The 23,377-nt window shown below is 43.2% G+C and overlaps 4 protein-coding genes across 4 annotated transcripts in view; 2 read left to right on the top strand and 2 right to left on the bottom strand.

Annotated features, from left to right (window-relative positions):
* LOC309550684 (uncharacterized protein) overlaps positions 1 to 23,377 on the bottom strand; it is a 1,024,308-nt gene that overhangs the window by 504,020 nt on the left and 496,911 nt on the right. The window contains exon 6 of the mRNA XM_082251019.1: positions 864 to 1,427. Coding sequence (XP_082107145.1) covers positions 864 to 1,427 — 564 coding nt within the window. The remainder of the gene's footprint in view (positions 1 to 863; positions 1,428 to 23,377) is intronic.
* LOC309550755 (uncharacterized protein) overlaps positions 1 to 23,377 on the top strand; it is a 318,095-nt gene that overhangs the window by 41,556 nt on the left and 253,162 nt on the right. The window lies entirely within an intron of this gene.
* LOC309550736 (uncharacterized protein) overlaps positions 1 to 23,377 on the top strand; it is an 851,482-nt gene that overhangs the window by 648,086 nt on the left and 180,019 nt on the right. The window lies entirely within an intron of this gene.
* The window catches only part of LOC309550715 (uncharacterized protein), a 523,380-nt gene that overhangs the window by 338,022 nt on the left and 161,981 nt on the right, over positions 1 to 23,377 (bottom strand). The gene's annotated exons all lie outside the window — the stretch shown is intronic.

Here is a 23,377-nt window from a genome sequence, read left to right as displayed (position 1 = left end):
ATGTAATCAGCTCAAACCACTGGGGCCTCCTGCTATAACATGCTTATGGTAAGTAGATCTCTCCCATTGTTCCATTGTCTCTGTCTGTCTGCTAGTATTGTCCCCTCCACCTAGGCTGGTTTAAGTGACCAGTTAATTAGCTCATGTTAAGTATATCACTGTAAGTTATCAGTTGCTAGAGGGGGAGTAGCGTAGTTCATGTTGGCTGTTCCTTAGTTGTGTTAATTATATTCTTGTTTACAGTTTGTATTGTTAGGTTAATATGATCAGGAGGGAATGTCATCCTGTATGGTATGAAGTATGTGTCTGAGCTTCAATAAACAGTCATTCCTTTGGATTTTACCTCACATCTTGTCTAGGTACGATGTTTGGGATAAAAGGGGCTGGTATTAGCTCTCAGTCTGCTCAGAACGGTTTGGAGGGCAGGAAGCGCGGTTTGGCAGAAGGAAGCACCTAGTCGGGGTGCCAAGCGGTTCCGTCGCAGACTCCATTTTTATTTTTCTCCTGCTGTCAATGGCCAACACGGTACAACACTTCATCCATGTCTTTGGTGAACTCTGATCTCCTTATGAAGTGTTTCTTACATGATGAAGATCAGCCATGGAGTATATCTGAGGTGTATATCAGGGTGTGCTTCTTCCCCACATGAGAGCTGTGATGTCCAGCCACATTCATATAGAAGATATTTCCCACATTCAAGGTACTAATACACCTCGAGGGTTGTGTGGGATCCCTGATGTACAGGAAGGCAGGACTTCAGTGAGGAACAATTCCCTCACTCAGGACAGGAAAGTGATTTCTTCCCTGTGTGATATCTCTGATGTCTGTAAAGATTGGACTTCTGTGAAAAACATTTCCCACACTCAGGACAGGAATACGGCTTCTCCCCTGTGTGAGACCTCTGATGTGTAACAAGGTTTGATTTTAGTACAAAACATTTCCCACACTCTGAACAGGAAAATGGCTTCAGCCCCGTGTGCAGTTGCTGATGTGTGTAAAGATGGGACTTCTGTGAAAAGCATTTCCCACACTCAGGACAGTTATATGGCTTCTCCCCCGTGTGACATCTCTGATGAATAACAAAATATATTTTTCTTGGAAAACATTTCCCACACTCAGGACAGGAATAAGTCTTTTCATCCATGTGAGACTTCTGATGTCTGGCAAGACTGGACATCTGTGAAAAACTTTTCCCACACTCAGAACAGGTAAGTGGCTCCTGCCCCGTGTGCGATCTCTGATGTCTGTAAAGAACGGACTTGGCTGAAAAACATTTTCCGCACTCCGGACAGGAATATGGCTTCTCCCCCGTGTGAGATCTCTGATGTATGATTAAATGGGACTTTCGTGAAAAACATTTCCCGCACTCATTACAGGAATATGGCTTTTCCCCTGTGTGTAATCTCCGATGTGGGTAAAGACTGGACCTGTCTGAAAAACATTTCCCACACTCAGGACAGGAATATGGCTTTTCACCTGTGCAAGATATTTTGTGCATATCAAGATTGCATTTAAAATGGAAACACTTCCCACACTCAGTACAGGAAAACCTCTTTGTTGGAAGGACGGCACCGTCCCTCACAGTCTGACGTTCCTCAGGATAAGAGGAATAAGATGGTCCGGCACTGTCCCTCACAGTCTGAGGTTCCTCAGGATAAGAGGAATACGATGGTCCAGCACTGTCCCTCACAGTCTGAGGTTCCTCAGGATAAGAGGAATACGATGGTCCGGCACCGTCCCTCACAGTCTGAGGTTCCTCAGGATAAGAGGAATACGATGGTCCGGCACCGTCCCTCACAGTCTGAGGTTCCTCAGGATAAGAGAAATATGATGGTCCGGCACTGTCCCTCACAGTCTGAGGTTCCTCAGGATAAGAGGAATGCAATGGTCCGGCACTGTCCCTCACAGTCTGAGGCTCCTCAGGATAAGAGGAATATGATGGTCCGGCACTTTCCCTCACAGTCTGAGGTTCCTCAGGATAAGAGGAATATGATGGTCCATCTACACTGTGTGGTCCCGGATGGACATTTGAGGTAGCCAGGTTTTCTCCTGGACTATACTGTGTGATGTCCTCATCTTCTACTTTACAGTCTGGAGACAAAGTGAGACAATCCTCTGAGGTTTTCCTCATCTCCCGTCCATGTTCTAAAATAGAAATAAAAAGATTATTACTAGACATCAGCAGATTGGTTCCCTTAAACCAGGACTCCGCCCACATAAGACAGCTTTGTCTCTGAGGATCTTACAATTCCACCATTTCCACCAGTTCAAGGTAACTAGTATATGGTTCCTCTGATCTCCTACCAGTTCATTTCTTGTTTCATGGACCTTAGTCAGAGAGTGAGGAAACAACGAGAACTGTCTTTTATAGGAGTGACAGTGATGAGGGGATTGTAGGACGAGTGTCCCCTCCCCCTCTATCACTCATTGCTATCTTCCCAACACAAGAAGTCCCGCAGTTCCTTATTTAGTAATGAATAACAGCGGGGCTGAGCCCCACCAGAGGTCAGAGAGTGAGGATAAAGACTGGACTGATTCTGAAGACCCCCATCATTGGGTTATTGACTACTCCCCAAATATCACTTTCTGTTTAAGGTTCCAAAGTTAGAGGATGTTATCACATTATTATCAGCATGTGTCAATGTCTGTGCTTCAATCGAATCATCAAATATAAAATGTCCAGCTGGTAGGAAATGGGTGCAAAAGAAGTAAGGCCTATGTAATGTACAACTTATTAAATAGGATACAAAAGTTAGGACTATACAGTATCGGAATTATGTACAACATAAAGTATATAGTGCAGGGGTCAGGAGTATGTAATGTACAACATAAAGTATATAGTGCAGGGGTCAGGAGTATGTAATGTACAACATAGAGTATATAGTGCAGGGGTCAGGAGTATGTAATGTACAATATAGAGTATATAGTGCCGGGGTCAGGAGTATGTAATGTACAACATAAAGTATATAGTGCAGGGGTCAGGAGTATGTAATGTACAACATAGAGTATATAGTGCAGGGGTCAGGAGTATGTAATGTACAACCTAGAGTATTGTTAGCTCAAATCTCGTCAGGAGGCAATCACGATGATATACAGCCCTTCAGTTGCTAACCCCCCTAGATAGTGAATTCCTCCTTGCCCGGCCGGGAGTTATGACGACACATAGCACTCAAACTTAGCGCAGTCACAACTGATTTTATTGCAAGTTTAGCTCGTATTTAAGGCAAGTTTTGAGCGGGAAAAACTGCTTTAACTGGTTTACAATTTACTGGTCAATTTGACAATAGAACATGTCTCACAGAAACTGTACATGAATGGCTTTGGTTTCCCTATGCATTTGTGTCAATATGAGGTTGTAACGCTCCTGCGTTTTTTGAACAAGATGGATTTGCAGCTGCAGAAAAACTCCACTCAGTAGTCATGCAGAGATACGTTGAAATACCAATCCCAACTCCCAAGACTCATCACAGTGGTCTGTCTGATTCAGCATACAAATATACACACTCAATAAGATGTTCCTAGAGTGATATATGTATATTGCAGTATAGTGATGATGAGCTAGAGAGACAGGTTTGAATGGAGACAACAGGAGACAAACACTTGAGAGGAATGTTCATGAGAGTATAGATGGTAGCAGGTGGGATGCAGATAGGTTAGCAATCATGTATGGTAGTAGGTGGTAGGATAGCAGATGACATACAAGAGAGACTAACCCAGTGCAAGGATAGATGTTAGTAGGCTCAAGAGCTAGCAATCTAAATAGTGCAGATGATAGTAATAGTCCTTAGTATGCAGAGCTAAATAGTGTAAGCTTGGTAGGAAGGTTATGGAGGATTCCCCTGCGGGGTACTTATCACTAATAGCAAGCAGTAGTAGAGTGGTTCGGTATGAGCAAGTGATCCGGTAGCGGGATACAGGGATCAGCAGCGAGGTTCCGACAGCGAGGTACGCTTGTAAGCATATGAGCTTCACGGCAGGTTGAACGAACGATGTGAGTGAGAACGCCGGCGGTTGAAATAGCCGCTCTGCGGCGCTCAGTGATGACAGCATCGGTCTTAAAGGTGTATGCGCACCTACCAGAAGAGAATGGTGGGACGCATACACGGAATTGGAAAGTGGAATAAGGGTACCAAAGGTACCAGAACATTACAGAGGTGTCTTTGTATCTGAATCTGTGTTTTGTTGGAGAGTCGGTCCGTCTGTGTTCAGCTTGTCTGTGTTAATGTAAGCAATTGTCAATTGTTTATGGGTGGTGTCAGTAGTCTCTATGCAAAATGTCTTGTAATCTAAATGCAAAATATCCAACTGTCAAGTGTTCAAATGAATGAATGGAGAGGTGGTTTAACATGTCGTCTAAATGCAAAATATAGCTGGCTGCTGTCCAAGGTGGATGGATGGGTGTTAGCCTGGCTCGTTAAATCTGTAATTGCAGGGGGCCACATTCCATCGTAGAATGAGCCCTAACAAAATGTAATATGAAATATAATTTTTGTAAGGCACGTTGATACACTCTTTCAACCCAACCTTTGATCCCAACTTTATTCATAACGGTGGGATCACTTAGAGTCTCTTAATAGCACTATGTGCCCTCCTGGGATATATGTCCAACTATGAATGAGCTGGACATTCTTGACATACCTGGGTTGTGTTTTTGTATGAGTGCATGTCATATTATTGGTAACTGATTTGCACAAAACAGGTGACATTATATTCTAAAGTGTAAGTAGGCTGGTGACTTGGTTGTGTGCACATAGGGATATAACTTCTTAGAATTCTATCAAATCAAAAACAGACATGTTCAATGGGGAGGGTCATAGCTTGCAAGAATCCATGGCTCAAAATCCAACTCCATTATTATGGCAATAAAGTCACTACAAATAGACCATGGCAGCACATACCACCTGTTGACTATGCATGTGATTTTTCAACATGTCCTAAAGCCTTTGCCAGGAAAGGCAAAAATAAACCCCCCCACATTCAATGGGAGGAAAAAAATTCCCTTTCAACCCTCGTCATCAGAGCGGTCAGGACTAAGTCCCTGGCGGCTACAAAGTAAAAACAATGTCCTCTGTGTCCAATTGGCTTGACTTCGACTGTAAAGTGGAGACATGGATGTCTCGTGTCTCTCTCTTTTCCGTCGGGTGAGCAAGGGCAAAATGAGGGAGAGGTTTTCCGGGTGGTTGAGCACATGTTGCAAGTAACCAGACAGTGGCTACTGGTGTTGAGCTTGCTGTAAACAGTACCACTGCTGCAAAAATGGGAAGTTTTCCAGGAGTAGGGGTGTCCGTTGGCATTGTACCAATGCGTCTGTCTGGATCCAACTGGAATTCGTCTGGTGCTCGTCACAATCTCCGGTCCGTAGTCGTGGGGTCCAGGGGTGGGGCTTCCTTCAGTCGCGATGCGTGGATCCAAACCGGGGAGTCGTCTGTCAATACCGCTGCTCTGGTCACTGCTTGAACTGTCGCAGGAGGTCCGTAGGGTGGGTCTAGCGACGTCAGCTTATGGAGGGGGGCCTTCACCAGGACTCTGTCTCCAGGCTTGAATGGGTGGGTTGGTGCACCTGTTGGCAAAGGAAACGAGAGCGAGATATCACCATAATCACTGTTTAATTTTTTTCAATTAATTCTGCCACATATTCCTCTTGCAAAATCTCTAGATATGAGAATAAATGGACTCATGGGGTTGAGACGGGTCTGGAGTCATTCTGACTTCAGCAAGAATAGCAGGTAAGTACAGAGACAAGAATACAAGTTTTACAAGAATGGCAGGAGTATTTTGCGGCACTGGGCTTCTGGCCTACAGGCAGGCAGCAAAAATAAATGCTAGTAAAACTACTCGCAGCACTGGGGTTTAGGGCCTACAGGAAGGCAGGTAATTTTAAGACAGGAAGGATACCTAATGGCACTATTTTGGGAGAACACAGCATGTCTACGCATGCAACAATGGTGAGGGCCCCTGGAGGGGTTGAACTGCCTTGTAGTCCTCCAAAGGTGGAGATGGGTTGGCTTGCAGTCCTCTGACTCACCCAAACAGGCAGCTACCTAGAACTGAGAATCCCTTGCATGGCTAAGATGCTGTGATCACTGAACAACAGGGAGTGAAATTCAAGCTGTCTTGTGTACATGGACACATAGACACACAAAACAGCTAGAAGTCAGTACTCATGCAAACATAAATTTATAAGAGATTGCACAGTTTGCTCAGTGACACCAAGCAGGAAATTGAAAACAAATAGCCTTGGAGACACAGGATCTGACTTCAAGGACCATTTATATGCAAAGCCTGGGCAATGAGTCACCTTTAGAATGAAAGGAGATCAACTAATTGAATTCACCGCAGGAGGTTACGTTTAAAATTGTAAATCTTTAACAATATCAAAGTAGTAACATATCAAAGTAGTAATGCTGGCATAAATTCATTATAATTCTTAGCACACTATCAACAAGCCATCCACTTCCATCCTATTTTTTTTTTTCTAAGACCAATATACTAAAGAAAACTTTAAAAAGACCAAAGATGCTTAATTATCTAAAGCATAGCACCTCATTAATGCCACAGCTCATATATGTCAAATTAGAACACATCAAATATCTGACACCTAATAAAAACAGTCTAATCAATCAGAAAAAAAACAATTTGTAAACAATACTCCCATAAGGTTGAGTTGTCGTTGAAGGCTGTGATTGTTCTCCGTTCTGAAAGTCTCACATTAAATTTGTCTGAGAAATAAGCATCAAGAAAAATTCAGTAACAAAACATTTCACTTTTACTCCTAAAAATAAACCAACGGTTAGAGGAATTTAGCATACAGTAAGCATGTCAAACATTTCCCTTCCTAACAGTGCACTTCTCTAATACCAAAATTTGTTGACGTCAAATTAATTATTACCACGTGGATTTCTATATTTTTTTGTTATGCAATGGTATACCATAAACTTAAAGAAAAAAATTATTATTGTTCACCATGGTTGAAAAAATGAGCAGCTCAAAAATAAACATTAGTAATTTCTCATTTGAATACAAGAACCCATACGTCACCCATTCTTCACCCATTCGGAACATTCCTCAAAAACTGGTTTTCTCTACAAAAGCAAAACTGATAGTTAATTTGTATGACAATACAATCCCTTTGCAGTTACCTGTGTCACAGACAGGAGAGGGGGGGAGGGTGGTTTGTTTGCTAAAAAGGCACCAGAAAATATATATATTTTTTTAAAAGTCAGTGATAAAGAAAGAAAGGTCGGTGACACAAAACCTTAATGATAAAAGTTCAAAATTGCTTACGATTTTTAAGGATAGAAATACAATTTTAGTCCTTAAGGTCACACTTTACACACCAAATATATATTTCCTTGCTTCTAAAAGCTGCCATGACCAGTATAGTACGTCAAAATCACATCACTTTAAAACATAAGTAATAAACACAAAACAAATTATTATACAACCAATATTCATTTAGTGTTATGAAATGCTTTGCTGGTACAGCACCTTTAGGAACAGTGTTAAAACGAACACAACATAACGATTCATGGATCTAAGGTTGCCCATACACGATACAATTTTCATACAATTTCCCAAACGTAAATTTCATCTTTTTTTCGGGATTACCTTGAGAATTTCCCATTATCTAAGCTCAGAATACAAAGTGAGATCAGCTGAGTTTGAAGGTTTATATATATATATATATATATATATGGGGGTGAGGTCAGTATTTAGACTTTATTGGAAAAACCTAGTTTTCCAATTTATGTGGTTTCCTGCGTATTAATAATCAGATTTATATACACCCGACTCATGGTTTGCTGTTAACTATCCTTGGTGGCCAAGAGTTTACCTTCAGGCTCAGCTTAATATCACATACAATCTCCACATACATCTATACAATGGCATGCAATCTTATATAACGACTAAATACACTTAAGTGTCTATACAAATATATACAAGGTTTTTAGGAGGGAGAATTCACTATCACACACAGTACTGCTTTGTAAACGGGTTCCAAACCCTGGGATATTAGACCCCATCTTATCTTTGGCGCTTCAGGCCCTGGAGTATCAGACCCCATCTTTGGGAATATCAGATTCCCGGGAGGTGCTAAAATTAGCGGTTAACTGGGTACCGTTTATCTGCTCTGACAGTATAGGGTAGTAATAATAATAATAAAAAACATAATTACTTACCCCATACTGTGTTTTTTTGGCAGATCCAACTTCATGACACCAAAACTGTTAGCTCAAATCTCATCAGGAGGCAATCACGATAATATACAGCCTTTCATGTGCTAACCCCCCCTTCTAGATAGTGAATTCCTCCTCTTCCAGCTGGGAGATGCAAGAACACAGAGTACCTAAACAAAGTGTAGTCACATCTGATTTTATTGCAAGTTTAGCTCATATTTAAGGCATGTTTTGAGCGGGAAAAAACTGCTTTAACTGGTTTACAATTTACTGGTCAATTTGACAACAGAACATGTCTCCCAGAAACTGTACATGAAAGGCTTTTGTTTCCCTATGCATTTGTGTCAATATGAGGTGTTTTGTTGTAGTATCGGTCTGTCTGTGTTCAGCTTGTCTGTGTTAATGTAAGCAATTGTCAATTGTTTATGGGTGGTGTCAGTCTCTATGCAAAATGTCTTGTAATCTAAATGCTAAATATCCAACTGTCAAGTGTTCAAATGAATGAATGGAGAGGTGGTTTAACATGTCGTCTAAATGCAAAATACAGCTGGCTGCTGGCCAAGCTCGTTGCTATGTAAATGCAAGGGCCCATATTTCATCATAGAATAGGCATAAGTGGAAATATATATGAAATGTAATAAGGCATGTTAATACAATCTTTCAGTGACCTTAAGGACTAAAATTGTATTTCTATTCTTAAATCGTGAGCAATTTCAACTTTATAATTGAGGTAGCTATTGACTTTTTAAAAGATTTTGGTGTCTTTCAGCCCACCATGGGCACTGAAACCCCCCCTCCCTTCTTTGACACAGGTTAATTGCAAGGCTTGGTAGTGTAAACAGCTGTATTGTCATGCAAATTGACTGAGCTGAGTAAACTTTAAGAGGAAAGTACAAAAGAATATGTTAATTGTATATACAGATGTGTATTCACTATAATCTTTGCTTTTGTAGAAAAAAACAGTTTTTGAAGAATGCTCCAATGGGTTTAATATGGTGAAGTATAACTTTCTTGTAGCCAAATGGGAAATTACTAATGTTTATTTTTGAGCTGCTCATTTTTTTAACCATGGTGAACAATAATAATAAAACTATTAAAAAACTAGAAATCCACGTGGTAATAATTAATTTGACGTCAACAATTTTTGGTATTAGAAAAGTGCACTGTTAAAACATCTAAGAAAGAAAATGTTTAAAATGCTTACTGTATGCTAAATACATAACCTTTGTTTTATTTTTAGGAGGAAAATATAATGTTTTGTTACTAAATTTTTTGATGCTTATTTCTCAGATGAGTTCTATGCCCTGGTTTGATTTCTTTAAGACTTTCAGAACAAAAGCAGATCACAGCCTTTAAAGACAATTCACCAATGGAAGTATTGTTCCAAATTGTTTTCTTCTGGTTTATTATACTGTTTACATATGTACATTTTTAAGAGTTTCATCCCCATATAGCTAATATTGGTGTTGTACTGCTTGTAGCAGTTTCTAATTTCTTATTTATTGGGTGTCAGATATTTGATGTGTTTTAATCTGACATATATGAGCTCTGGCATTAATGAGTTTCTATTCCTTAGATAATTAAGCATCTCCTGTCTCATAAAGTTTTTATTATATTGTGAGATGGAAGAATAGGATGGAATTGGATAAATTGTTGCTCTAATTTTACACCTATAGTGTGCTAAGAATTATAATGAATGTATGTCAGTGTTACTACAAATTGTTAAGGTTACTTTGGTATTGCTAAGATTTTAAGTTAAGCCTATGACACAGATCTTCAGTTTTGCTACAGATCTGTCTCGTTTATTCACAAAGATCAGCATGTATGCTGGTACATGAAGTCCCATTGCATATGGGTCTGCTCTTACCTATTGTTCCTACAAGATTTAAAGTTTAAGACTAGGCAAACCTCCTGTTGTTAATTCAATTAGCTACATGGCCAGCCAGGCCATCTCTTTTCATTCTAAGGTGACTCATTGCCCCAGGCTTTGCATATTAATGTTCCTAGTAGTCAAGCTGTCAGGGAATCCCTGTGAGACGTCTGGGGCGTGGCCGTACACAGGCTATTCCCAGAAGAATGACTAATGGGCGTGTCGCCAGACAGGTTATTTAAAGGAAGTTCAATCCTGTTTCCTGTGCTGACTGATCTTCAGCTGTTTCCTGTGACCTGATGATACCTGTATGCTTCCCTGTTGCTGACCTGGCTTGTTCTGAACTTGGACTTGGATTCTGCTTCTGCCTCTCTGCTAAACCTGACCCGGCTCCGTCCCTGACTTTGGCTCTGCTTACGATTTGGTACCCTGCTGAATCGCCTGTTGATGACCCTGGCTTTCCTACTACTCTGACTCTGTCTCAAACCTTGTCTCTCAGAACTACTCGAGTGCTTGCCTGGCTATCTGCTGCGCCTGTTCCATACATCATTGCATGTTCCAGCTTCCAGGATCCGGACAAGCAGCCTATCCTGATCCATCAACAACCACAGGCACTCGTGTCCCTCCTGGCCTTTTACACCCTCTGTCTCACCTTCAGTGGGGTCTGGGCCGGAGATATAAGAGAGGCCGACCTCGTCAACTCAGACTCCTCCCAGGTACGTGACAGTATCAGTCAGCCAACTATGGAGTCTGAAAGGGAGGTCTCTCCACTGGAGAACGTTTGCCGATCGATCTCTGCACTATCCCACATGGTACAAAGCCTGCAAGGAAAATTAGATTGCATCGAAGATCAATTATCGGCCCGCAAAAATGACTCTTCTCTGACCGAGCCCAGCACATCCTGTGCGGCGGATTTCCACCCGGAACCTCGGGTTCCCATTCCTGAACGTTTTTCTGGAAATCGAAGAAAATTTCGGACTTTTCGTAATTCTTGTGAACTATACTTTTCCCTGTTGCCTCGAACCTTCTCTTCACAAGATACCAAGGTGGGGTTCATTATCTCGCTCCTTCAGGATGAGCCTCAATCCTGGGCTTTCCATCTTCGGGAACAACACGATCCAGCCTTGACAACCATGGACTCTTTTTTTTTTGCCATGTCCCAGCTATACGCAGATCCTTTTTGTCATCTGACTGCTGAATCAAAGCTTAGCAAGTTAAAGCAAGGCCTAAGGCCTGTGGAGGATTATGTGACAGATTTCCGTGTATGGAGTGCCGATACTCTGTGGAACCATTCAGCCCTCCATCATCAGTTCCGTCTTGGTTTGTCTGATGCCCTAAAGGATGAACTTGCCAGGGTGGGGGTACCAACGGCCTTAGAAGACCTGGTGAACCTTGTCATCCAGATTGACCGGAGGCTACGTGAGAGGCAAGCCGAAAGAACTAACAAGGCTCCTTTGGTCCGCCCGGAGTTTGGGGCTGATACTCCTCTCATTACCATTAACCCCCCAGAGGTACCTCACTACCCTTCACGAGTTTCCAGAGATCCCCTCTGTCCACATCGGAACGTCTTCGACGGTATCGCTCCAATCTCTGCCTCTACTGTGGCGATGCCGGTCACCACATTCAGACTTGTCCTGTGAGGCCTTGCAGAACCCCCTCTAACTGGATTTCTATGATGCATCCACCCGGGTCTAATCAAACACATCTCACCTTGCTTTGCCATCTGAAACTTCCTGAAAAGACTATCTCTGTTCCTGCTATTATAGACTCTGGGGCCTGTAGCTGTTTTGTGGATGTGACATTTGCAGCCCAACACAATCTACCTCTCTATGCCAAGAAACAAGGGTTTGTTGTTCACCTGGCTGATGGCTCTGGTATCAAGTCTGTTCCAGTGACACAAGAGACGGCTCCAATTTTCTGCTCTTCCTCCTCTGGTCATCAAGAATTCCTTTGCCTGGAAGTTATAACATCACCCATGTTTCCTGTCATTCTTGGTATACCCTGACTGAAGGCCCATAACCCTAGCATCAATTGGCTCACGGGTGAGATTTCCTTCTCTTCTCCCTACTGCCGGGCACACTGTGTTCCTGAGGAGTCTCTTACTGTTACCTCTCTCCTTGGTATCCATCCAGACCCCGAAGTCTTGAAACTGGTACCCACAGTTTACCACGAATACCTGGATGTTTTCAATAAAAAGAGCGCTGATTTTCTTCCTCCACATCGTACATACGATTGCCCCCATTGAACTGTTGCCAGGGGCAGAAATACCTTTTGGCCGGATCTACCCTCTCTCTGAGCTCGAATTAGAGACTCTCCGTAACTACATTAATGAAAGCCTGGAAAAAGGATTCATCCGACCCTACACTTCACCCGCAGGAGCGGGCATATTCTTTGTTGAGAAAAAGGACCATACCCTTAGGCCCTGTGTATATTATCGCGATCTCAATAAAGATAACAGTCAAGAATCGTTATCCTCTTCCCCTAATTCCCGAACTTTTCCAGAGGTTACGAGGGGCACAGGTGTTCTCCAAACTTGATTTGAGGGGTGCCTACAACCTAGTCAGAATTCGTGAAGGAGACGAATGGAAAACCGCGTTTTGAACGCGCTTTGGGCATTTCGAATATCTGGTGATGCCATTCGGTCTTTGTAATGCCCCAGCCACATTCCAACATCTTGTTAATGATATATTTCGGGACTATCTTGATTTGTTTATCATCGTATACTTGGATGATATCCTTGTATTTTCCAGTTCTCTCGACCTACACAGAAACCATGTAAAGAAGGTACTGGACAGACTTCGCCAACACCGTCTTTACGCAAAGGCGGAGAAATGTGAGTTCGAAAAACAGGTTATCCAATTTCTGGGACTCATTATCTCTGCGGATGGCATTGCTATGGACCCGCAAAATGTATCTGCCGTACTGGAATGGCCTGCCCCCGAGGACAAAAAAGCAGTACAGCGCTTTGTGGGCTTCGCTAATTTTTACAGGAAGTTTATAAAGAACTTTTCTGGCATCATATCCCCCATCACACAGCTGACCAAACAGTTTACCCCATTCAAATGGACTCCAGAGGCTCAAGCCGCCTTTGAACTATTAAAGACTCTGTTTACTTCTGCTCCCATTTTAAAACACCCAGATCCCGCTTTAGCCTATGTACTTGAAGTGGATGCCTCTGAAAATGCGGTCGGGGCTTTACTATCCCAACGACAAGGAGCCAAGTCCCTACTCTACCCCAGAAAATTAAGCTCCTCTGAGAGGAACTATGACGTAGGAGATCGTGAACTGTTAGCCATAAAGGCTGCCCTGGAGGAATGGCGCTACCTACTGGAGGGGGCTGCACACCCTATCCTTATTTTTACAGACCATAAGAACTTAGAATATTTAAGAATCGCGAAACGATTAAGCCCTTCGCAGGCAAGATGGGCACTTTTCTTCTCTCGATTTGTGTTCCATATAACTTTTCGTCCGGGCTCTAAGAATTGCAAACCTGATGCCCTTTCTCGCATGTTTCCTGAACCAGCTCCACCTCCTGAACCTGACACCATCTTGAGGGATGGACTTTATTTCCACAATGAACAAATTTTTATTCCTGAACAACTGAGGGTCACCATTCTTAAGAAGTGTCATGATCATCTTCTGGCTGGACACTTTGGTATCCATAAAACCTCTGATTTGGTCTCCCGTTCCTTTTGGTGGCCAGATTGGTTAAAGGACTGTAAAAACTATGTCAGATCCTGCTCTGTGTGTCTCAGAAACAAGTCTGATCGGGCCAAGACCTGGGGCCTGTTGGAATCCCTCCCCGTACCTGAAAAATCATGGAGTATGATCTCTATGGACTTTATTGTGGAACTTCCTCCATCTGAAGGGTTTACCACTATCTTTGTTGTAGTTGATCGTCTTTCCAAGATGGCACACTTTATACCTCTGAAAGGAACTCCCTCTGCCTCCGAAACTGCCTCCACGTTTATCAAAGAAGTGGTGAGATTGCATGGCATTCCAGCCAGCATTGTCTCTGATCGTGGGGTGCAGTTCACTTCCAAGTTTTGGAAAGCTTTATGTGAAGCATTAAACATTGAACTTTGTTTGTCTTCTGCCTACCACCCACAAACAAAGGGACAGACCGAGAGGACAAACCAAACTCTTGAACAATATTTAAGGTGCTTCTCTCTTTTTCTCAAGACGACTGGGTGTTACTCCTCCCTTTAGCGGAATTTGCTTATAATAACTCCGTCCATTCCGCCACCAAGCAGTCTCCTTTCTATGCCAATTATGGATATCACCCCTCCTTCCTACCTGAGTTACCTATGGAATCTGCTGTACCAGCTGTACAAGAAAGACAAAATTTTCTTAATGCCAACAGTCAGCTTTTGCGGGAAACCATTTTGAAGGCACAGGCTGGTAATAAAAAAATTTTTGATAGAAGAAGGAGAGGGAATTTGAATTTAAAACCGGGGGATAAGGTCTGGCTATCTACAGCAAACCTGAGATTAAAGTGTCCCTCAAAAAAGCTTGGCCCAAGATACCTAGGTCCATTTCCTATCAGGAAGAAGATCAATTCTGTCGCATTCGAATTAATCTTACCTGGTAATCTGAAGATCCATCCCGTGTTCCATGTTTCTTTACTGAATTCAGCAGTTCCCAACCCCTTCCCAGATCGTGGATCTGAAGTTCCTGCTCCCCTTTTGATCTAAGGTAATGAAGAACTTGAGGTGGAGTCTATTCTGGACTGTAGAAGAAGGGGTGCTCGGACACAGCTTCTTATCAAGTGGAAGGGCTATGGCCCTGAGGATAATTCCTGGGAACCTGCTTCAAACGTCCATGCTCCTCGATTGTTACGAGCCTACCTTCTTCAACATCCTGAAAAACGGTCTATGTTGGGCATCCGGAGGCTGCCCTTAAGGGGGGGGGCAATGTCAGGGAATCCCTGTGAGACGTCTGGGGCGTGGCCGTGCACAGGCTATTCCCAGAAGAATGACTAATGGGCGTGTCACCAGACAGGTTATTTAAAGGAAGTTCAATCCTGTTTCCTGTGCTGACTGATGTTTAGCTGTTTCCTGTGACCTGATGATACCTGTATGCTTCCCTGTTGCTGACCTGGCTTGTTCTGAACTTGGACTTGGATTCTGCTTCTGCCTCTCTGCTAAACCTGACCCGGCTCCGTCCCTGACTTTGGCTCTGCTTACAAATTTGGTACCCTGCTGCACCGCCTGTTGATGACCCTGGCTTTCCTACTACTCTGACTCTGTCTCAAACCTTGTCTCTCAGAACTACCCGAGTGCTTGCCTGGCTATCTGCTGCACATGTTCCATACAGCATTGCATGTTCCAGTTTCCAGGATCCGGACAAGCAGCCTATCCTGATCCATCAACAACCACAGGCACTCGTGTCCCTCCTGGCCTTTGACACCCTCTGTCTCACCTTCAGTAGGGTCTGGGCCGGAGATATAAGAGAGGCCGACCTCGTCAACTCAGACTCCTCCCAGGTACGTGACACAAGCCTTTGTGTCGCCAAGTCTATTTCAAACCTGTTTGGTTTCAATTTCCTGTTTGGTGTCACTGGGCAACTGTACCATCTCTTATAAATTTCTGTTTGCATTGTTACTCACTTCTAGCTGTTTTGTGTGTCTCTGTGTGTCCATGTACACAAGACAGCTTGAATTTTACTCCCTACTGTTTAGTGATCCCAGCACCTTAGCCATGCAAGGGATTCTCAGTTGTCTATTGGCCTTTCATTCTAGGTAGCTGCCTGCTTGGGTGAGTAAGAGGACTGCAACCTGGGAACTGGCTGGAAGTTAACCCATCTCCACCTTTGGAGAAGACAAGGTAGTTCTTGAGACTTTGCACCTCAACCCTTCCAAGGGCCCTCACCATTGTTGCATGTGTGGACATGTTGTGTTCTCCCCAGATAGTGCTATTATTTATCCTTCCTGTCTTAAAATGACCTGCCTTCCTGTGAGCCCTGAACCCCAGTGCTGCAAGTGGTTCTTACTAGCATTTATTTTACTGCCTTCCTGTAAGACCAGAAGCCCAGTGCTGCACTATACTCCTGCCATTCTTGTAAATCTTGTATTCTGTGCTATCCAAGTTTTTGTCTCTGTACTTACATGTTCCTGATCTACTGTAGGGTTGTTGATCCCAGCCATAGGTGAAAGGCCTCCTTTTGAGACAGCCTATTGTTCATAATAAGTGTTTCCTTTGAATTCAGGATAGTGTACACAGTTTAGTGTGGATGGTGGTTGAATAATGCATTATATGAAATGAGAATGATTCCCTTTTGTATTAAGACATTTTGTTTTTCTTTTCTTCTAGGTCTTATTACCCTTCACAACATAGATTTACTTCAGCAGAAAAAAAAAAAACTCAATGGCTTTATGGGCATTTTTTTTGTTAATGATCTAATGTTGGACTAACAATCTGAGTGACGCCATCTTCAAAAAAAAAATACCCTCCTTCATTCCTGCACGTTATGACATCACCACAAACAGCATTGATGGATAAGAGCACTTTAACCACTTAAGCCCCGGAAGATTTTACCCCCTTCCTGACCAGGGGGTATTTTGCGATTCGGCACTGCGTGACTTTAACGGACAATTGCGCGGTCGTGCGACGCTGTATCTAAACGAATTTGGCGTCCTTTTTTTCCCACAAACAGAGCTTTCTTTTGGTGGTATTTGATCACCTGTGCGATTTTTTGATCATGCGCTATAAACAAAAAAGAGCGTAAATTTAGCAAAAATAGCAATATTTTTCACATTTTTTTATATGAAATTCCCCCCCCCCCCCCCAAAAAAATGTAAAAATCAAAATTTTTTAACATTTTCGGCTACCTATTTTATGCTACCTATGTTTGGTAAAAAAAATCGCAAAAAGCGTATTTTGATTGGTTTGCGCAAAAGTTATCGCGTTTACTAACAAAGGGAAAGATTTTTGTCATTTTTGTTGTTTTTTTTTAATGGCGGCGATCTGCGATTTTTTTTGCGGTACTGCGACATTGCGGCGGACAGATCGGACCCTTGACTGACATTTTTGACACTTTTGGGGTTACCAGTGACATTTCTACAGTAATCAGTGCTATACATATGCACTGTTACAGTAAAAATACACTGGCAGTGAAGGGGTTTTTTTTGAAAGGGAGGGGCTATGTGTGTCCCTAGGGGCGTGCTTTCTACTGTGATTGGCTGTGGCTTCAGCTGTATGAACGGTGATCAACGGTTCTACATAGTAGAACCGTATGATCATCATTCATACACAGGGGAGAATGACAGGCAGCTTGTTTACACAAGCCGCCTGACTTTCTCCCTCTCCCCCGCTGATCGCCGAGTGACCGGCGGACATCGGGTCCGCCGGTCACACGCGCGGGGGTGTCCATGACCACGCGGGAGCGCGCCTCCAGGGGCGTGCGCTCGCTCCCTAGACCCTCACAAGCAAGCGACGTAGACCTACGTCACTTTGCCTGTGAGGGGCTGACCGCCGACATAGATAGTCGTGCGGCGGTCGGCAAGTGGTTAAAAAAGCCTCTTAATATCTGAACAACTTTGATACTTGTCATGTCAGCTGTCTAGAAAAGTCAAAGCTCAGTTTGCTATGATTGCAAAAGGATCTGCACACCTACCAGAAGTTTCTTGTCATGTGGACTACGATGGTCCTGAAGAGAAGAATATTATGTATGAACATTGTATGAGTTCTTAGGTGTTGCAGTGGAGTCTTATGGAGGACTAGTTGTCAAAGGAGGAGTCAACAAAAGACTTGGCGTTCATACACTGTTAGACCAACACATAATTTTTTTTTAGACTTTTTGATTTTTAGGTTCGTTTTGTCACATTTTTATTTTTTTAATATTTTGTATATTTTAGCCTTGACAAAGCAAAGTGAGATTTTTCTGCAGAAGTAAATGGGATACATAATTCAGGAGAAATATGAACTAGAAAAATATATATATTTAAACTAAGATTAGGCAGTTGGAGGGAGAGGTCAGGGAATTCAGAAGGGATTGATAGGAATTGTAATTTTATCTGCTTTTCTTAAAAATACATTTTATGTTAGGTTTTGTATGTGTTATGAGACCTAGTTTGTTCCTTATTCCTCATATCAGCACCTCCAGGATCCACATCATAACTCATGAAGGCCACATTCAAGCAAATAGGTGACTCATTATCAGGGCTTGTTTTCTCAGAGAATAGGTGCAGGAATTACCCCTTTGTCTGCCCCTATCCACCTCTGAGCATCATTCCTTTGTTCCACCCCCTACCCACCTCCGAGCACCATTCCTTGGTTCCAACCCCTACCCACCTCCGAGCACCATTCCTTGATTCCACCCTGTACCCACCTCCAAGCACCATTCCATTCCTTGGTTCCATCCTCTACCCACCTTCAAGCACCATTTCTTGGTTCCATCCCCTACCCACCTCCCAGTACTGCTCTTTTAGACAATACAGAACAAGGTATCATTTTGTGGTGCTACGTAATTTGTGGAATTTGCTAATGATTGATAACAAGAAAAACAGTAAAATAGATCCCCTGCGGCTAGTAACAATAGATCCCCTAACAATGGACCACACGTAACAAAATTCCTCCCCTAGCAACAATAGACTCCTGGCTGCAACAACAGGTATCCCCACAGCCAGCATCAATAGACTTCCTGTCAGCAAGCAACAACAGACCCCCTCCCAGCAACAACTGACCCCCCAGAAATTTAAGACTCCCCCCCAGCAACAGTAGGTCCTCCACCAATGTCCAAATTGGGCCCAAAGTGTAAATATTTTGTGTGGCAACCATTATTTTCCAGCACTACCTTAACCCTCTTGGGCATGGAGTTCACCAGAGCTTCACAGGTTGCCACTGGAGTCCTCTTCCACTCCTCCATGATGACGTCACGGAGCTGGTGGATGTTAGAGAACTTGCGCTCCTCCACCTTCCATTTGAGGATGCCCCACAGATGCTCAATAGGGTTTAGGTGTGGAGACATGCTTGGCCAGTTTATCACCTTCATCCTCAGCTTCTCTAGCAAGGCAATGGTCATCTTGGAGGTGTGCTTGGGGTTGTTATCATGTTGGAATACTGCCCTATGGCCCAGTTTTCGAAGGGAGGGGATCATACTCTGCTTCAGTATGTCACAGTACATGTTGGCATTCATGGTTCCCTCAATAAACTGTAGCTCCCCAGTGCCGACAGCACTCATGCAGCCCCAGACCATGACACTCCCACCACCATGCTTGACTGTAGGCAAGACACACTTGTCTTTGTACTCCTCACCTGGTTGCCGCCACACATGCTTGACACCATCTTAACCTAGGTTTATCTTAGTCTCATGAGACCACAGGACATGACTCCGGTAATCCATGCCCTTAGTCTGCTTGTCTTCAGCAAACTATTTGTAGGCTTTCTTGTGCATCATCTTTAGAAGAGGTTTCCTTCTGGGATGACAGCCATGCAGACCAATTTGATGCAGTGTGCGGCGTATGGTCTGAGCACTGACAGGCTGACCCCCCCCCCACCCCTTTTACCTCTGCATCCATGCTGGCAGCACTCATACGTCTATTTCCCAAAGACAACCTCTGGCAAGGAGGCTGAGCACGTGCACTCAACTTCTTTGGTCCACCATGGCGAGGCCTGTTGTAAATAAAACCTGTCCCGTTAAAACACTGTATCGTCTTGGCCACCATGCTGCAGCTCAGTTTCAATGTCTTGGCAATCTTCTTATATCCTAGGCCATCTTTATGTAGAGCAACAATTCTTTTTTTCAAATCCTCAGAGTTCTTTGCCATGAGGTGCCATGTTGAACTTCCAGTGACCAGTATGAGAGAGTGTGAGCGATAACACCAAATTTACCACACCTGCTGCTCATTCACACCTGAGACTTTGTAACACTAACGAGTCACATGACACCGGGGAGGGAAAATGACTAATTGGGCCCAATTTGGACATTTTCACTTAGGGGTGTACTCACTTTTGTTGCCAGCGGTTTAGACATTAATGGCTGTGTGTTGAGTTATTTTGAGGGGACAGCAAATATACACTGTTATACAAGCTGTACACTCACTACTTTACATTGTAACAAAGTGTCATTTCTTCAGTGTTGTCACATGAAAAGATAGAATAAAAAATTTACAAAAATGTGAGCGGTGTACTTACTTTTGTGAGATACTGTATATTTTATCTTGTACCTAGGACCTTCAGGACAAATACCTATATACACAATACATTTTGTTCTGATTTTACCCCTGTGTCCGCCCCAGGTCGGGTTAATTTGTTGGGGGTTGGAAGGAATGCCATGTGCTAGTAAACCATGTTTGTATTTATTATGATGTACATAAATACAGATTATGTTCTATGTCTATGAAACACTAATATCGAGTCTGTTAGAAAACTGTCTGTACATCTTCATAGTCCTGAAGAAGCCTTGTGTGAAACGCGTTGACTAGTGAACAGACGAAGATAGAGGAATATGATCCGAAGCAAACACAGTAACGTGACTCCCTCCCTAATGGTTAATGCAAACAAAAAACAGAGGTCGTAGGACTTTATATGAGGCCGGTCACCAACTAAGATATACAAAAATAGAATCTGAACGTAGTCATTTATTATACATACAGTAATTGATACAAATGTTGACATCAGTAACAAATATGATGCAGACACGTATACAAAAAAAGCGGAGACAAAAAAATTCATATAGTAAGGAGATTGTTATAATAGTAATAAGATATATTCAGTAATAAAGTACATGGCCGTCACTAAATGTTACATCTAAGTGAAGAGAGGAAATATCTATACCTACACGAACCTTATGATATATACCAACTTATCCTTATATATGTATGATGTACATGAGTGAAATTAGTAGGAGACATTGATCTCCTGTGTACGAGCTGAGCTCAATTTGGGGCCAGTTTCCTCATTTTATTGAGATCTGGTTTTAGATAAATCAATAAATGTTATTTTAGGATAAATCCATGGAGTTGTTATCTGTCTCATGCTGTGCCCTTAAAGTCCACACATATGACAGTGGTTCCTTGTGAACATCTGTAGTTTCCATTTCTCTGAACAGATAGGATGTTGGGACTCTCATTAAAAAAATGACCTGGGGTCCCCTCCCCCCCAGTCTATACCAGGCCCATGCCAAAATGTAAAAAAAATAAATGGCGTTGGGTTCCCCCTAAAATCCATACCAGATCTTAACCTGAGCATGCAGTTCGGCAAGTCAGGAAAAGGGGGACAAGCGAGCGCCCCCCCCCTTCTAACCCATACAAGGCCACATGCCCTCACCATGGGGTGGGTGTTTTGTGGCAGTTCTGCCCCCCCACCCCAAAGCACCTTGTCCCCATGCTGATGGGGACAATGGCCTCTTTCCCACAACCGTGGCCTGGGGTTGTGGGGGTCTGCAGACAGGGGGATCATCGTAATCTGAAAGCCCCTTTTACCAAGGGGACCCCAGGGGAACCCAGATCCTCATGTGAAAGAGTATCGGGACCATAGTACCTGTACCTATTCACTAAAAAAAGTGTCAAAAAGCAATAAATATACAAACACAATTTTTTAAAAAATATTTTTTTAAAAAATAAAAGCCAGCCTTCCCCCGATGTAGACCTGTCATCAATCACAATGCCTTCCGCACCCGAAAAAATAAATAAAAAAAAGACGCTCTCGCCATCATGGAGGCCCTCTGCCTACTGCAGGTTCCGCATTTACATTGGTAAGAGGCGGGGCCACCTGTCTACATCACCTTTTTTCAATAATGGCCCCTAAGGGCCTGATATGGACTGGGGGTCGGGGGAGCACATCATTTTTTTCTATTGCCGGGAAATTTTTCTTTCCATTCATCTGTCAGTGGGGAAGCCCGCTGACAGCTGATGAGTCATGGTTGGTAAGGATGCGGGCGGGCGGCTTCCCGGCTTGCTGATTAACAACCAGCTATTTCTTCACAAAGAATTAGCACCGGTCGATTGTTTTTTTTGACTGATCCGAATTCGAATCATTCTGAAAAGTTGGAATTCATTAGAAAATCAATAAACAAAACGAATTTTAACAGATTTCAACAAAATTCATTACAATTTCATTTGGAGATTTGGATACATCCGAATCTAGGAATAACCAAAAATATGTCGGAATTTGTATTCGCACCGAAACGAATTTCATGTGTCTAACACTTAATGGCCACCCGCAAGCAGCTGGGCTCCCAGCCAATGCAAATGGCCGCCGGTGGCAGGGCCCACTCTCCAGGCATGGATCCTCTACATATGTGTGCCATAACACCACCCCGCTGATAGCTGGGGACTCAATGACCACTCGGGACATCCTGGAAGACTTCTGGATACCAAAGGAAGCTCCTGACATCCCGCACAGCTGCCCAGCACCAGACACGCCGACCAATACTTCCAATAGGTAGGAAAACTTCATACAGAAATGGACCTATAAGTGAGGAGGACAAAAAAGGAATGCAGCCATTGGCTTATTTTGAACATTTATAGGGGTGGGGTCTTAGGGGGGGGGCGAGGGCGGGGCTACCCAAAGGTATGCGGCCATGGACATCTGTCAGGAAAGCACATTTTGGCCACTAGATTGAACTGACCATTATAGGAAATCCCAATTCGCCATGACCGGGGGAATGCGGGTCACATTTCATCAACACATTTATAACAACCAGATCTGTAAGTGTTTGTGAAATCTTCCCGCACAAAATGTACTCAGCCAATGAAAGGTAAGGACTCCATTTTTATTTTTCTCCTGCTATCAATGGCCAACACGGGACAACACTTCATCCATGTCTTTGGTGATCTCTGATCTCCTTATGAAGTGTTTCTTACATGATGAAGATCAGCCATGGAGTATATCTGAGGTGTATATCAGGGTGTGCTTCTTCCCCACATGTCCACCAACATTCATATAGAAGACATTTCCCGCACTCAAGGCACTAATACACCTCCAGGGTTGTGTGGGACCCCTGATGTACAGGAAGACAGGACTTCAGTGCGGGAACATTTCCCTCACTCAGGACAGGAAAATGGCTTCTCACCCGTGTGAGATCTCCGATGTCTGTAAAGATGGGACTTCTATGAAAAAAATTTCCAGCAATCAGGACAGGAATACGGCTTCTCACCAGTGTGCGATCTCTGATGCTCGGAAAGATGGGACTTCTGTGAAAAACATTTCCCGCACTCAGGACAGGAATACGGTTTTTCACCAGTGTGCAATCTCTGATGTCTGGAAAGAGCGGACTTATCTGCAAAACATTTCCTACACTCAGGACAGGAATACGGCTTCTCACCAGTGTGCAATCTCTGATGTGTGGAAAGATATGACTTCTGTGAAAAACATTTCCCGCACTCAGG

Source organism: Pelophylax lessonae (genome assembly GCF_965119305.1).
Source record: "Pelophylax lessonae genome assembly, chromosome: 3".
Classification (NCBI taxonomy): Eukaryota; Metazoa; Chordata; class Amphibia; order Anura; family Ranidae; genus Pelophylax; species Pelophylax lessonae.
Note: the sequence above shows the minus strand (reverse complement) of the source record. Positions and strands in the feature narration are given on the sequence as shown.